The sequence below is a fragment of the Struthio camelus genome, chromosome 1 (genome assembly GCF_040807025.1).
Source record: "Struthio camelus isolate bStrCam1 chromosome 1, bStrCam1.hap1, whole genome shotgun sequence".
NCBI classification, from domain to species: domain Eukaryota; kingdom Metazoa; phylum Chordata; class Aves; order Struthioniformes; family Struthionidae; genus Struthio; species Struthio camelus.
In genome coordinates, this window is record NC_090942.1 from 105,955,834 (window position 1) to 105,971,622 (window position 15,789).

Sequence of the window (15,789 nt, forward strand, 5' to 3'; positions counted from 1 at the left end):
CTGGACGTGGTCTACCTTGCCAAGACTGATACTGGGGAGAGCACATCTGAGGCAGTGCACTCTGCATCTTTGTTACGGCAAAAGACGCTGCTCGTCGTTGACACAGCTGCTTGGCTGGTGTTGGTACTCTTCGGAGATCTTTTGAAGCTGAATGATGCCATCGACTCCTGGCTATTTGTCTGGCTTAGTTGAACTGTTCCATTCATATGACTCTGTGAGTTGGTGCAGCACTGTGCACAGTTTAGACTCTTTGCATTTGCTGGGTTGTTGTGCTTGTTGACGCTTGCTATTGGTTTGAATGCTTTTGTGTTGAAAGAAGCTAATCTGCAGGTGTTTTTCTTTTTCTTTTGAAAGTGTACTCCTAGGCTGTTAGTCTTCAGAGTGCTATGGCTTCAACAGTCTCCACGTTTGCTGGAACAAGGAAGTGCAAAGATGACCCACAAAGCTGTATCTCATGGTCAAATGCACATCCAATGAAAGTAGCACTGATAAGTCATTGGAGAGAATGCTAGTAATATCTTTCCCAGTCCTCAGTGCTACCTTCTCCTTCACAGACCCTACCCAACAAAGTAGATGTTACAGAGACTCTCTAAGTGTACACACCTGGTGTTTTTGACTCATTGATTACCTGTGTGGCAGCACATGTTTCAGTCAGGCTTTTCAGACCGTTGCCTTGTAGATTCTCTCTTGCTTTCTATATTTGGGCAAACCACTGCAAGCGGTTATTTTGGACAGTCAGCGTGCGTAAGCTGACATTCATTTTAGGCCTCTCAGATGCATGCCTTTATACAGCCCTGTACTTGCTGAGTTTGTGCATGCAATGTTGCTCAACAAACAGAGAGAGAGAGAGAGAGAGAGAGAGAGAGAGAGAGAGAGAACCTGCTTTCCTCCTCAGAAGTCTTGTTCATTTTGTTGTTCATCCTGGGTTTCAGATGCAGCGCTGCCCTACGTGTAGCTTTTCTTTTTTCGTGTAGAAGTAGTGTTTAGAGGCAGCGATTTCAAGGCAACGGAGCGGGCAGCAAAGATAGGTTCAATTAAGAATGTACTGCACAAGTTACAGTCTTGGTGCTATGCATGTATTGTGAAGGCAAGCTCTACCCTAATATACAGGCTGTCTCTCAGGGTGGAAAATCAGATTTTATGAACTCCAGGAATAAACTTGCTTTCTGAGCTCAGCACTCAGTTGACAGAGATGTGTTGGAACCATACACTTCTCTAGAGACTCACAGAAGTTTGGCTTCTTCATGCACATTTCTTTGGCCTATCAAAAAGTGCTTTGCGTATCTCATTTGATTACAATGTCATGCGTGCATTCAGGCAGAGCTGGAAGCTGAATGGGATGTGTGGCACTATTTTGGGTGGCTGTCTGGTGTTGCACAATTTTCTGTAATTTTTGTTTCCTCAGGAAAGGTCTCACCAGTGTAGACACCTTCAGTATAGTTCTGTGTTGTGGATGTCCCCAAACTTTTAAGTATGAAACTATATGCCTTCCTTATCAAGTAAACTCGAATAAGAACTTGTGTAATGTTACAGTATTTTTGCAGAGAACCACAGGAGCAGTTGTGCGAGACACAAGCACCTCTCCAGCTCCATTTGTTGACCTGCAGCTATCTTTGCTCTGATGTTCTGCACGCAAGCAATTCAAATGCTTTTTCTCCAAATGTCTTTTTGCTGTGCAAAGTCGTCTGATAGTATTAGCCTTCACAGTAGCGGTTGTGATGTGGAAAAAAGGGAAGCTTACCCACAAGTTCATAGATGATAAGGCTCTGACACAGTGGTCGAAACCCACAGTATTTTCTAAAGATATCTGTTCTGTCTGCCTGAGAATTCTCTGCTCAGATTCAGTGAGGAAGTGATAAAAAAGATGAAGACATCCTCTAAATATTTCTGCTCACCTACTTTCTTCAAGTCACATCATTCACTAGTGACTTAGGCTGGTGAGATGTAAAGGTTTCCTGGGGAAAAGAGTCCATGAAGAAGTGTGTATGTAATGGCGAAGTAAAGATAATTTCTGAAATGTCATCTGTTTTCACCTTCCAGGCTGCCTTGTGTGCGCTTGTTATTCTTGAAGGTAAGAAGCATTATTTAATTCTTAATAATATTCGAACAGCAACATGCTTTTATTCTAAATTGAAAATCTGGTTTGGTGTGGATGTATTCCTGGAGATTTATGCTGCTGGGTTTATTAGTTGCAAGATCAGGGCAATAATCATGTGTATTTTATGGTGAAACAAAATTATGTTCCCAAGATGTTTTAGCTTGCTGCGTTTAAGCAGCAGATTTCACTGGAAAAGGAAAAACCTCAGCTAATAAGATTACATCAGTGTATTTGGAATAGGAACAAAAGCCAAGCAATTACAAATAGAATAATAACAAACTAATTATGCCCACAACTTCCTCTTAAAGATTGATTGTTTGAAGGAGTACTGTGAGAAACTGTAGCAAGATAATACTAACAAAAAATACAGTTTGACAGTTTTGGCTTATTAGCTATTATTAATTGAATGTGAGTTGTGCGTTGTTTCTTATTATTGCTTACAAAGAATAAAAATGGCTTGAATCATTAGCTACCAGTAATACTCTTCAACCTGAATCAGGTTATGCCACTGGTGGCATTACTTCATCAAAAAACTCTTACAAGAGTTTAAAGATCAGCTTAATGAAGCCTTACAAAGTTGCTAAGAAGAAAGATCGGTACAAATCCATTTGGACATAAACTATGGCACTGGGACAAGCCAGAGTTTAGTGATTAAGCTTTCACTCTCAGATCCGAGACCCAGTGCTACGTTGACAAAACTCGTGTCACCTCCAGTGTCTCAATCTGATGGCCGTAATTATGCCGCGCTGTTTGGTAATGACCTTGTTTTCTGTGTTTTGTATTCTCAGCTCACAGTGACGTGACAACAATAGACAAGAGAGTGTGTGACTCCGTTATTTTTGATCTTGACTGTCCCCGGTTGGACCAGCTCTCTCGGATCACTTGGTACAAGGGAAATATGTCCTTAAAGCACTGGACACGTGGCGACACAGTGGTCAGCCAACGGATTCACGTCTTTCCTAATGGGGCGTTAGGGATTCGCAGTGTAGGGAAAGAGGATGCGGGGTGGTACACGGCGATGGTGTGCAACAGCTCTGAGCACCTCCTTTACCAAAGAATATTTCAGCTACGTGTACACGGTAGGTATAAATTCTCACTTGAAAGTTCATGTCTTAGTGTGTTGGGCTGCCTGGATCAGGCCTTTGTTTCTGTTACTATGCATAGATTATATATTCGTGGTTGGCAGCTTCTGTCTTTGTTGTGTTTTTCGAGTTTGCGTGATCACCACAATGAGAAACGTTTGCATGTTATATTTTTGATTAAACATTTGTTGTATTCACAATCGGCATCTACACTTGTGCCACAACTTTAAAAACAAGATGCTACAATTAGACTTCTAAACCTAACCATTTAAGCTCCTAAAAGTGCTGAGCTCTTATGGAGCTTCCTCGTTTGGTTATTGGGTGCTAATTTTAGACTACTTTGTTTTAAATCTTGGTTTTGCTGTCTTTTTATCCAGTGTTGGAAATTACCAGCTACAAAATTAGATTTTGAAATCTGTGCTAACATAGTGAGGTCACCCCATTCCAGCAGGTCTGTTGAAAGCTGCAAGGACTTAAGCCTTCACTCAGTCTGACCCACAGTGGGATAACGTGGCGATCTAGGGATCTGTAACGTGCTGTTTATGACTCTCCCCCTTATTCTGAGCTCCCTGATCCTTGAGAGGTCCTCAGGGGTACTGTGGCATGGAAGATTAGTCAGGGTTATGCTCTATTCTGCCTTCCCACTTTTCTCACTCTCAACACCACCCTCAACTTGTGGTTGCAGGGCTGCGAGAAGGACCCACAAAAAAACAAAAACCAAAAAAAATCCTTGCTCTCTCTTGCCAATAACTGCCTGTCTTTCCTGTCACCTTTCACTCTAGTCCCTGCATTTCCCAGCCAGTGTGGAGTTGAATGAGAATGAGTTTCCTCCTCATGTTGCTCCCTTGATATTGCCAGTACCTGGCGAAGCACTCTGGCTGCCTTGTTCTCCTGACAGTCCTGGGTGTCAAAAGCATTTTTGTTTTCTGTGCTTGAGACATGTGAACTTGCCGTCTCTGTTTTAAGCCAGAGCAATACAAAAGCATGGAACAGAAAATGGATTCTGATGACACAGCTGTTGGTGGTGACTCAGTTTTGTGCGTTTTAGTCAATGTCCTTCCTCTGTTTCCTGGAGGTAGGAACTAGAGAAGAAATTGTTCCCTTACTTGTCCATTGGATGGGTAGACGAAGCAGACAAACGTGAGGTGTTCTAGGCTGTTTGAGACATGTCCTATCTTATTTTGTCATAGCTAGGCAACCGAGCTATCTTGTGGTCCATTGGACAGTTTACTGAGGAATGCAAAAAGGAATATTATGCGCTTTCTGAAGAAAAGGCTTGCTCTAGAAACTTCAGATTTTTTTTTTTTTCTTTCTGCTGGCCTTAGTAATATATTGATTGATTTGAGAGTATTTGAGTGAACGAATTAAGTACAAATAAGCAAAATCTTTGTTTGGCAGGGCAAAAAAAGTTTTGCCCAGAAGCAATTAGCTATTAAAAGCAAGCAGTCATTTGCACGGGAATTATTTTCATTCAGATCTTGAGACTACAGTAATTTTATAACACATAGATGTGCCAGGTTCAACTTAGCATGACAAAAGGTAGAGCGTTCCTTGTCTCCACTTACTTCTGACATAGCATAGCAGCTGTCGTAAATGTCATGATCCAGTTTTGTAGGGAAAATATTAAATCTTACTATTTGGGTTTTAGGCAGTGCCAGACATAACATTCTAGATGTGTCCCTAGGAATCAATACCTATAATGAATGCTGATGAATAATATACTTTTGATATGTCTTGTGACTTCTGTCTCCCTTCCTAAATCAAATCCAAGTAAACTGCTTCCTCAGCATGACAAGGAAATGGACCTTCTCATGGTTCTCAGGGAACTGTTCAGGGACTTAATTCATTATCTGTCTTTCTCTTAAAAGCAAGCTCTGGCAGCAAGGAGGTTACTGCTAGATGTCTTATAAGCCTCTGTGGAAATTCTTTCAAAGTAGTAAGAGATTTGAAAAACCAAACATATCAAATGTAAATATTCATACGCACATGCCCTCTCTCAGCAGAGCACCTTGTCAGAAGACTTGTCGGTGACTGCTTTACTTTTGACCTGAACTGCCTGCTGCCAGACAGGTACATCCATATCACCTGGAAGAAAGATGAGCAGCGAGTGGCCAGGATGAGAGGGCAGAGAATAAACGTTTCTGTGAACTACCGCAACAGAGCCCGTGCGTTCCCGAACGGCAGCCTGACTCTGTGCCCCATGCAATGGGAGGACAAGGGCAAGTATGTGGCGGAAATATTTGATCAGGATGGTGTGCATTTGCAACATGAAATTATTAACCTGGAACTGAACAGTAAGTCTGAGCATGCTGTGCGCTTGTGTGATAGTATATTTTCAGTAGGTGCCTGTGTGCTGACTGCATGCTCATTTTGTCTTTGGGTGACAAAAGAATTAGAGGGGTCCTTTTCCAAATGGTGTATTTTGTACAGGAATAAAATATCCAGAAAAATGTTCCCACATTTCTACCCTTCCTTTCTCTGAGTGTACCTGTGTTACAGGACATGACCCCAGAAGCGTAGTTTGGCTGGTGGGTACAGGGCAAGGAGGCGCACCCATTTGTATGACAAATCCTGAAGATAACCTTTAGATGCCATAAGCTACTCTGGCAGGTTTCCTTCTCCAGGGCCTGTGTTCAGAAGATTTCCTGGCTTATGGATCCCAGCAGGATGGGGAGCTAAGACTGGTCCATTTCACCCTAGGCCAGCCTGTGCTCGTGCTCTCCTAGCCAGCACGGAGAAAAATAGAATTACAGGAAATCCCAATAAAACTCAGAGTCAGGAGGGGGTCCAGCTGGGGTTCAGACACCTGTGGTTTGCCTAATGTTTGAACCAAGCTCAACTTGCAGAGGAAACCTGGGTGCTTTATAACAAGAACCCTGGCTCCAACCCACTCTTGTCACTGCTATGTCACATAATAGCTTGTGCAGGTGGGAGAGAGTCTCTAACATGTGCAGGTTGGTGTCTGCCATACCTGCTTGAAGTGTTCGTGTGCCTGAGGATGGGTCTTGCTGCTACTAAATCGATCTTTTAGAAGTTCATTTTTGGGAAGTCCTGCTGCATTTCAAGCCTTCTCCAAAGTGCAGTGGCCTGCAAGGAGACCTGGTTCTTGGGCGAAACGTAAAGCCAAAGCCTGAAGAGAGAGGTGCAAGCAGATCCATGTCCAGTTTTGTGAAGGAGGGCTCTAGCTCCAAAGCTGCACGTGTCCTTCCTCAGGTTCCCTTTGCTCCTTTCAGCACACGCAATGCCATTCTTCATTTTCTGCCCTCATCTCTCGTTGGGGAGGAGAGGTGGGATGGTCTGAGGGTGTGGATGGGATACAATTTCAAGCTGGCATGTGGCACTTTATTCTCAGGAGCAGGGTTAGCTCCCATGCACTAATGACACTTTACCTACGCAGACCCAGATCTCAGTGTGAGCTAAGCACTGCCTGCTTCCTCGGCAGGTTTTGCAGCTCACCCTAAGCTCTGCATTGCTGCAACAATATCCTGGAGATGGGTGTTTCACCACTAACCCGGTATGTCCATGTGAGCTGCAGTAAGAGCAGAGACTATAACGGAGATACAAAGCGTGAAGGGCCGGCCCTCAATTTACACAGGTTTTGTGCAGGCAGCACTGGCAAATGTTACCCACCTTTGAGCCCACCTGAAGAGTAGTGAAGAAGAAGCTGTGTAAGCACATGGAATGGAAGTAGTATTAAAATGGAAAAAGTTATTTTCTCATTACAAGTCAACACATTAAAGCAGTCTTAAAACAAATATCTCTCGGTATTGATTTCAGGTTGACATTTCAAATAGTTATAACAAAAGAAGAATATTTCCAATTAAGAAGAAGCACAAGGAATATTACTTCCTGTGGTCACTCTGCGCGAAATGTAAAATACACTAATAATGAGTAGATATGTTTTCTCTCCTCAGAAATGGAAACGTTTAAAGAAACCACAGAATTTATTGGTGGATCCATGTTCTTGAGCTTAACAGAGATGAAGTTGAGACACTTCCAGGCAGTCTGGAAAAAAGAAAACACAGAAATCGCTCGGAAAAATGGCTTTCATTTTTGGTACCATGAGGACTACGTTAAGAGGTCTGAGATCGTGTCTGATTACAGTCTCAGACTAGACAGGATTCAGGAAAGTGACCATGGCAATTATTCTATAGAAGTGAGTGACAGAGATGGGAGAACATTATATAAAAGCACCATTCGTGTGAAAGTTGGTGAGTATCACTTAGAAATGCTGGCTCTCTGTTAAGTAAAGCATTTCAATACGCAGAGCCAGATAGATCATGTAAGAGACTGCCCCCAATGGGTTAGCAATTAGCTAATTAACAGATGGAGGAAACAAAGACTACCCAGGGCAGGCATGTTGGGTAGAGCTGGGATTGCTTTTGTCAGTATGACTGCTCTAGCCAAAGACCTAAGCTGGCAGAAGGAGTCATTTCACTGCTACTCCAGCATGTTTTGGGAATGGTATGAGCCGTGAAAGAAAAATGACTTTTTTTTAGCCAATAAATGCCATATCTTTGTTCATGTGATTGCTGATTTAGCTATATCAGAAGAATCTTCTGGTGAATTTGAGTTTATAACTGTCTCCCAGATTGAGAAAAGAATGCACTTTCATATCTGCAAGGGTCACCATAGTGGGGATACTGGGAAACTTATAATTAAATGCTACCTAAAATTCCAGTTTTGTTCTAACTGCGCAGTGTAATACTTTAACTGGTGTAGTTAGATCAGTACAACCTTTTGTGCGTGGGCTAAAATTAGTCTTTTTACTGACCAAGGGTCATGTAGTTCATCTGAATGAAAAATAATTGTGATGAAAATTGTTGTGAACAGTAATTCATGTTTCCTGCTCGCCTCTTCTCCTTCATTTAATGCCAACAGAATCTGTGTCCATGGGCCGACACAGCCTTGCGTAGTGGCGTTCTAGCTCTCAAATGAGACGGCAGGGGCTAGCACAGCTTCTCAGCGCTCTACGCTCTTCCCTGGAATCCAAGGCTGAGCGGCAGCTGTAATCAGTAGTGCTCACAAGGGTTTTGTGATGTGGAGATGATACCTTGACTGTTTTTCCCCTACCCCAGACATGTGAACCTCTGTGCACTGGCATCTCTGCTCCCTTTGCTTTACAAAGGCTAGGGTGCAGTGTGTGCTGTAAGTGGGGCTGCTTTGGTTTTGTGTTACCCAGGCTCTGAGCCACCACTGATATACCCTTCAGATTTTTGTGACGTAGAAACACAGCCAGAGTGATATAGGGAGACTCGTAAGTGTAACCGAGGCGTGTTGTGATACTTAAATGGCTAGTGTGTGAATATAGCTCACTAGCTGTTCTTATAACTATGTATAATACATTTCTCAGCTGGTGATAAGAGGCAAAAAGAACACAACAAAGAGCCAGGCTATTGGCTGAGGTCTTTCCCAGTGCTGTGGATTACAGACTGCCATCTGCGCCTTGTAAAAAGAGGCCACTTAGCTGCAAATCCCTTAGAGAAAATAAATAAAGTAACCTTTAGTTTTAGAAGTCAGCTTTCTGACAATACTGCGCTTATACGGCATAAAAAAAAAAAAGTAAAGATTAATAATGCTAAAATAATACGACAGGTTGAAGGTAAAGTAAGTGTTGTTTTTTACAAATGTTGCACAAGTTCTTATTCGAGTTTACCTGATTTTCATTACAGAGCAAAAGGAGACATCCAGAAGAAATTATGTTCAATTACTGTTCTACAGTCTCATAACATCACAGGCAGTTGTAATTATTATTATCTTGGTTGGGCTGATATGGCATTTTAAGAAGTACAAAGACAAGTCAGGTAAGAAATCCTCTTAAACACTTACAGGAACCCTATTTAAATTTAAGCCATTCATGTGTAGATCCCGTTCTCTGCATTTCAGGGAATGTCTAACTGTGCAATTTCTACTGTGAGTTAGGTTAAGACTAGCAGGCTGTAGCTTTACACTGCTCTCAGTGTTGGTGACAGCACGTGGCTTTGTAGATCTGACTGTCTGAGGCTTCCCCACACTGCTGGGAGGATTTTCAGCCCTGCCTAAGATGCCTGCTGCCGAGGTCCTGTGCGGGAAGTATCTAAGCTGGCTCCTGTGTATCTGCAGAGCAGACTTGTGGCAAGGCCTTGGGAGGTCCCAGCAGCTGCGGTGCCCCTGTTGTTTGCCCCCTCATCTGCTAAGAGATGGCTTTGTAGTTTGGATGTGGGATGTAGGCCAGCAGAATATGGCTCATGCCTGCCTGGTGGGGCTGCTTGGGGCTGCTGCCCTGCTGAACTCATCCAGGTTTGGACCCTTTTGGGAAAGCAGAGTGGGCAAGTTCATGTAGTGGTGAGGGACCTGTGCTAACTCCTGAGCTTGTGTTCCTGGGCTGAACACGATGTGGCCTTCCCAAGCCCAGCACCCAAGTTACTGTTGGAGCTGTGTAGGCAAGCATCTGTGAGCCGGGCTTAGCTGTGGCAGTGTTGTGCCGGCTGGATGAAGCTGTGTTGCTACCCAGAGCTCCCCGGCTCTGAGGCCCATGTGAGATTTTAGTCCAACTTGGAGATGCAAACTGAAGTTTGTCCTTTCATACGCCAACTGAGGCAGGATGGGAGTGAGAATGTCAGGTCCCTGGAGCGATGAAAGGGAGGAGGAAATGGGTCGGTGTGGCTCAGATTGATGGTGGAGACCTTTGCCTTCTCTGACAGGAAGCTGTTATTGCCTGGAGGTGCTCTGTGGCTCAGAGGCAGAGGTGGACGAGTACATGGGCAGGTAGTGGAGACTAAAGATAGTTTGTCTCATGTCCTAGAAAGAAGTGGATAGTGAATTGAAAGGCTTAAAGGCCAAGCAGAGGAGAAGAATCAGGGTAGGACTGGTCAGAGATAAAAAAGGCATTCCTGGGGGTGTTGGAAGAGACTGAAAAATCATGAAGATTAGTGGGTATAATATGGTGCAGAGTGGTGAGAGACACTTAAGTCCGAGCCATTATCCGCAGTTATGTGCTCCTCAGCATTGTGTTCCTCTAATAAGGGATGAGCTATAGGGAATTGAGCTATACATTGAGTAGGAATTCTTCTGCCTCTTCCTGCCAATGTTTCATGTGTATTTATCTGCTTTTTACTTTATTTGGGCTAAGTGTGGATAAGAGTGTCAAGCTTTCGGCATGTGAGTTCAAGCCTAACAGAGAGAGATAATCCTGAGAAACTTGAAGAAATGGATAAAAACAGTCCTTGTTCACGTAAGTATCCCTCCCTCAGTTGCTTCCTATGGGGAGAGGCATCTAAGAATGTGATGGCATTTCTCCGAGTTCGATTTAGGGAAGCTTGATTGTCTTATTTAAACTGAATATTGTAATTGAGGGGACTTTTTTCTAGCATAAAAGTGTCTGAAATTTTAAAGATCCAAAGTCAGCACTCAGAGCTGCTGACAGCATTAATACTAGGGTAATCACATGTGCACTGGACTAAGACTACTTAGATAATGAGTCCTTTCTTCAGCCTCAGATCTTTCCTACCCTCACCTAGTGGGCTGTGTCCTCTTTAACTCTGTGCAGAGACTTATGGTCCCTGTTAGCTACTAACTGCCTGGGCACTGCTGGTGCCTTCTCCTGTTCTTCCAGTTGCCCTGCACGTTTCTTAGGTGGCACATGTTTCTGGGCAGGGGGCTGTTCAGACTGCACAGAGCAGTGTCACTCCTGTATTAATTGCAGGGATCCTTCCTTCCTCCATCTGTCCTTCCTTATGTCCTTTCCTCCCTCCCTCCCTCCCTCCCGTGCTCTCTTCCCCTTCATGATCCTTGCACAGTTTCTACCACTTGGTAGAAGTTTCCAGCCTAGCTGAGAGCTGGGCTATTGCGTAGCGTTTGGCACATGTAGCTCATCCAGCCACAGGAGACGCTGTTCGCTCAACACTAGGATATGATCTGCGGGGACAAAAGGGTGTCAGTTTCTGCTGTCATGTCTATGGTGGGTGTGTGAGGAGCTGAATGGCTTTTCATGTGGAGAGAAGTGATTCCTGCAGTTGAGAGCTGAGCAGTGCAACAGTAGTGGTATCACACATGAACTGGAGTGGTTCAGTGAAGTGATTTATCTTCTTCAGCTCCTTTCCTGCCATGTTGCATGGTGATAGGAAGTGATGGAAGTAGGGGGTAAAGCGAAATGAAACTCAGATGTTCTGCTTTGAGAGGCATGGCTAAAACTTAGGTTTCAGTTTACATTTTCCTGAGTTTTCAGTAAATGCAATCTGAAATAATTTCAGAAACTTACCTTCAGCTGGGAAACATAAACACTTCTGTTTGCTTTCTGCTCTAAACAAGATAGTTCCTTGTGGAGTATAGAACTCAGCCTAGATCCCCAGAATTACTTGCAGAGCAATCTATAGCCAGTTCCTGCCTGAATTTAAGTACCCAGACCAGTTCTTCTCCTGGCAGTGCTAGGTTCTTCTCCTGCCAGTGCCTGAGGGTAACATGTTGAACTACAGTGAACTACAATTTGGAGAACAAATTTTAATGACGTTTAGGTGAAAATGCCGTAACTGTCTGTATTGGAGTGTTTCCCAAAGCCATTTCCTCTGCCTCTCTGGACACTGAACCTAGAGCTACAGTTTTTTATTTATTTGCTTATTTTTCTACTATGAAAATGTCAGTTCCTGCCCTGGAAGTAGCCTGAGAAGACTGTCTAAAGGAAGGCTGTCAGAAGCCAGCCTGGGGGCATCAGTCTGAACTCCTTTGCTGTTATCCATGCTCTGCATTTATTTTTCTAATTAATTTTTTTTTCCTCCTTGCAGAAAATGATGAAAACTCTAGTGTGCAGGGACTAGACGGTACAAACTCCACGGAGCAAAGAAGTGAAGGTTTACTGAGCAGCGACAAAGAGGCTAACCCAGCAATAGCTGAAAGCTCCTACGCTCAGCAGACTACATATTTTCTTGCGTCCACATTTCAAGGTAATCAGAAGCAAAAGCAAATGACCAAGGAGAAAGCTAAACTAGAGTAAAATATCAAATAGGAAGGAAGATGATCCTCAACAGAATTTCCCATTGAATTGTACTATGGATTGTAATCGACCTTCAAGCTGGGGGGTTGCAGGGAGGGAAGTGCTACTGCCCATGCAGGGCTGCTGCACTCAGTGCCTGGCCTGTGCTTAGGGAAGCATGTTTGGTCAGTGCTCCCCCATGCCGTAGTCAAGGACTGCACTGCCAGTGGAGCCAGAGCCCAGGCCCTCCTCTGCCTCTTGGGGTGCAGAGCTGGAGCTGGCCTCATCTGAAAGATGCATCTGCCAAGATTGCTGGCAGGTGCCAGAGCAGGCAGGAGTGAGCTGTTGGCCAGAGCCCTGCTCCCACCAGCTGAGTGCAGTAGAAAGGGAGTGGGTGAGGAAAAGCCCCATTCCTGTGTTGCCCCCTCAGAGCATGAGTGGGATGTGCCAGGTTCCAGTGAATTGTTGCCAGGTGCAAGAAACTCCTGAGATGACCCCCTGACATTGCAAACAGAAATATTAACTGCTGCTGAGGCCATGCAGGGCTGTGAGGGGAGACATGCCTTGGGAAGGTAGTGAGGCCCTGGTGCCCCCCCCACCGGCGTTGTTCCCTGGGGGCCGTGGAGAACTAGGGAGCGGTGAGCAGAGCTGCCTGCGTGCAGGGGCTGTTCCCACCAGCCCATGTCAGTGGTGGGAGCTGAGGGATGTCCTGTGCTTGCAGGGTCTGTGGACAGGCCAAGCCCAGGAGGCTGCGTGCTGTGCCTCAGCCTTGCTGTAACCACAGGCACCTGCTCCTGCTTTGTGTGAGCGAGAGGCAGGAAGGAGTGGCAGATATAAATAGAGATGGTGCTGTGAGGGCTTGCTCCCATCAGTGCTGTTCTGCAGGGCTGTACTTGCCCAGGGGTCTGTCACCTCCTTCATTTCTATATATCTGCTGAGGGCCTGGCTGGGGGTGAAGCGGTCCTGTGGGCAAGTGAAGCTGCAGGGGCACATATAGCGCAAGTGATAGCTCAGGGAGGCTCCAGTGTCTCTGCTGGCAGTTGGTCAGCTGCCTCTAGCTCACCAGCTTCTTAGGTGTGGGGCTGATGTGGACCCTCTCCCTCTATGCTTCCCTGCTCCTGGAGGGTAGGAGGGAGAGGGAGGCCCTTTTCCTCTTTGACCACTTGGTGCCAGCCTTTGCCAGCTTCTGGCCCTGTCTGTGTCACCCGTCTGTACCATAATCTTTGTCCAGTCAGTGGTGTTAAGGAGATTACTACTCAGCAGACTTTTCCTTCCAGATGGAGAAAGACTCAAATTGCCAGACCTCAATAGTATGAAAGCTGGAGAGCCTCCTGCTTCAGTTGGTGAAGTGTGTGTTGCCTCAGACTTTGAGAACAGCCCTCCAGGATCTGAGGACAGCATTCTTCCAGAATTTGATCACCCTCTTCCCCCAATGTCTGATGGGTGCCTTTCTCCAGAATTTGATCACTGCAGTCCTCCAGGGTCTGAGGATTTGAAGGAAGATGACTATGTTGCTATGCATGATATAGTCTTTGTCTCTGCAGGAGCTGGAAAGGCACGGAAATGGAGTGAAGATGAGTTTACCTCGTATGCTTCTGTCAAGTAGAATGCAAAGGGACTTCCAGACGATGAGTCTGGAGACTCAGTCTTCAGTTCTTCCCATTCGATTTGCCAGGAAAGACATCTGCAGCATTGAACTGAAATTTGGACTCTCTCTTTCTCTCTTAGCAGGTTTTGAGCCAACCTTGAAATTCTGCTGTTAGTTTCTCATTTGGGTAAATCTGATTCTTTGTTCACTTTGAAGATTTGGCTGGAAGCCTGAAGGGAAATCTCTCTGTGGATCAGTTTGTTTTCCACAGCGGGTGCCTATCTCTTCCCTTTGTTTTGCTGAAGGTCTTCCAGGATGACCCATTAGGAGCCCCTTGGAAAGCAGGGGTGGGGGGGAAGGAATTATCCAGAGCCTCTCTTATTTGCTTCCACTAGGAGGTGTCATTGTAGAAAAGAGAAGGGCCTCGTGGATTTCTGGAGGCCAGATCAGGGCCCTGACCTCCATCCTTGTCTCCTCCAGTGTGGAAGATGCACCTGAGTGAATGGTCAGGGGAATAGAGCCAACACCACAGCATCTCTGTGGACATGGGCATTTTAACCCTTTGTCTAATACCTCATGTCAAGAAAGCTGCAACTGAACTTGGTAGATTTAGCATAAATTTCCCTCTGCTGTTTGGTTAGAATAATGTGCCACTTAGGTGGAAGTCAGCTGAAACTATATTATGAGAAGGGAATGGCACTGAAGAACATGCAGCAGGTTTTACTTAGGGATCTGCTATTTTAGAAGAGGAAAAGGAAAAGGAAAGGAAAGAAACTAGAGCATTGCTAGCAAATGGGTTTAGCCGTATATGTAATTGCCTTTAATGAATAGCCTTGGTAATTAGATGCATTTTCTGCAATGCCTGTATTAAACTTGGTTATCTTAACTGGTGTGTAATTGTCTTCATAGATTGCTTTTAAATCTTACAGATTGCTTCTTTTAGGTTTGATGAGCTAACTTTTCGTATAGAATGTTGAATAAAAGTATTTTTTCTTATTACTGAAAAGGTATTCCTGATTATCTCCATTAACTGGGATTGTTTATATAATCTATTTCTCTGTTTAAATATACCTAAATAAACATGCTTCCTGTAAATTAAATCTATTGTTTTGTATTCTAACCCTGCTGTAAACCAGAGACAAATTACTGATGTCTCTTTAGAGCAAATAGATGACTATGATTATGATCCCAGTTTCTCACTTCCCTTCTTTAGAGAAAAAAAAAAACAGTGAACCCCTTTTTCATCTTGTTCTCACAGGGTCATTTTTGCTTTGCTATAGAGAGTCCACGCAGTCTGTCCACGCCCTTTTTAACGTGTGGTGCTCAAAACTGAACACAGTACTCTTATTGAATTTAAAGGCTCTCTGAATCCATCAGAGTAATAACCTCCTGTCTTTACAGCTCTTGCTCCTCTTACTATGTTCAGAAATCCAGAAAGGAGATATACAGTTTTTGAAGGGGATCACCTGCTAGCTCACATTCAGGCTTATCACGGCAAAATATCTGGTCTGAAGGCAAAATCAGATTTAACCACCAGTCTACAGTGTGAACTTATTAGTTTTCATGGTGTAAGACCTTTAAATTCCTAATGGGCATTGTTTATAGGAAATTAATTAAAAAGCTGATTCTGCTGTCGATTTTCCAGAATTCGGTGAGCATAGAATTAGATTCACTGAGAAACATCATGTTCTATTTGCAATGAATAGCATTTCTGGAGATATCCAGTCTTGCTGTAGTTAAGCTGTTTGATGAAAAATTAAGATCTGATTACAACAAAGTGTCTGCAAACTGTGTGAGAGAAAGCCTAGATGGATTTGAGAACTGCTACTATAAGCTGTAAATCAGAGACGTCATGGGAAAGGGGTTTCCAAAATGGATAGTGAGCTTAGAGTTTCTTCCTGTTTACAAGGAGAAAACTGAGAAAATATTGCAAATTCCCTGATTGCTTCTTCATAATAGTTTCAATTTACAGAGTGTTCAAGAGTGAGAACTTAGCATGTCTGCTACACTAACTTGATCACTTTTAAGCGCAAAAGAAAGCCCACAGGTATTTACCATTCATTTAAGGTGGTAC

At 44.1% G+C, this 15,789-nt stretch overlaps 1 protein-coding gene across 4 annotated transcripts; it reads left to right on the forward strand.

The window, feature by feature from the left end:
- Positions 1 to 1,794: 1,794 nt before the first annotated feature.
- LOC138061204 (uncharacterized) lies at positions 1,795 to 14,812 on the forward strand. 4 transcript variants are annotated; one of them, XM_068909973.1, is made up of 8 exons: positions 1,795 to 2,071; positions 2,887 to 3,177; positions 5,181 to 5,399; positions 7,095 to 7,391; positions 8,853 to 8,984; positions 10,292 to 10,393; positions 11,940 to 12,098; positions 13,405 to 14,761. In XM_068909973.1, exons 1-8 carry the CDS (start codon positions 1,972 to 1,974, stop codon positions 13,731 to 13,733), a joined length of 1,629 nt encoding a protein of 542 aa, XP_068766074.1. In that variant the 5' UTR covers positions 1,795 to 1,971; the 3' UTR covers positions 13,734 to 14,761. The 4 variants fall into 4 exon arrangements, with proteins under 4 accessions (XP_068766074.1, XP_068766063.1, XP_068766052.1 ...); XM_068909962.1 differs by having other exon boundaries at positions 5,184 to 5,474; XM_068909951.1 differs by having other exon boundaries at positions 1,796 to 2,071; positions 5,181 to 5,474; positions 13,405 to 14,812.
- Positions 14,813 to 15,789: the final 977 nt, after the last annotated feature.

Excerpts from the sequence above, each read along its gene's own strand:
- LOC138061204 (XM_068909951.1), top strand. The coding sequence starts at position 1,972 with ATGAAGAAGTGTGTATGTAATGGCGAAGTAAAGATAATTTCTGAAATG. Across the intron at positions 7,392-8,852 it reads CACCATTCGTGTGAAAGTTG|AGCAAAAGGAGACATCCAGA; the intron begins GTGAGTATCACT and ends TTTTCATTACAG. Across the intron at positions 12,099-13,404 it reads TCTTGCGTCCACATTTCAAG|ATGGAGAAAGACTCAAATTG; the intron begins GTAATCAGAAGC and ends TTTTCCTTCCAG.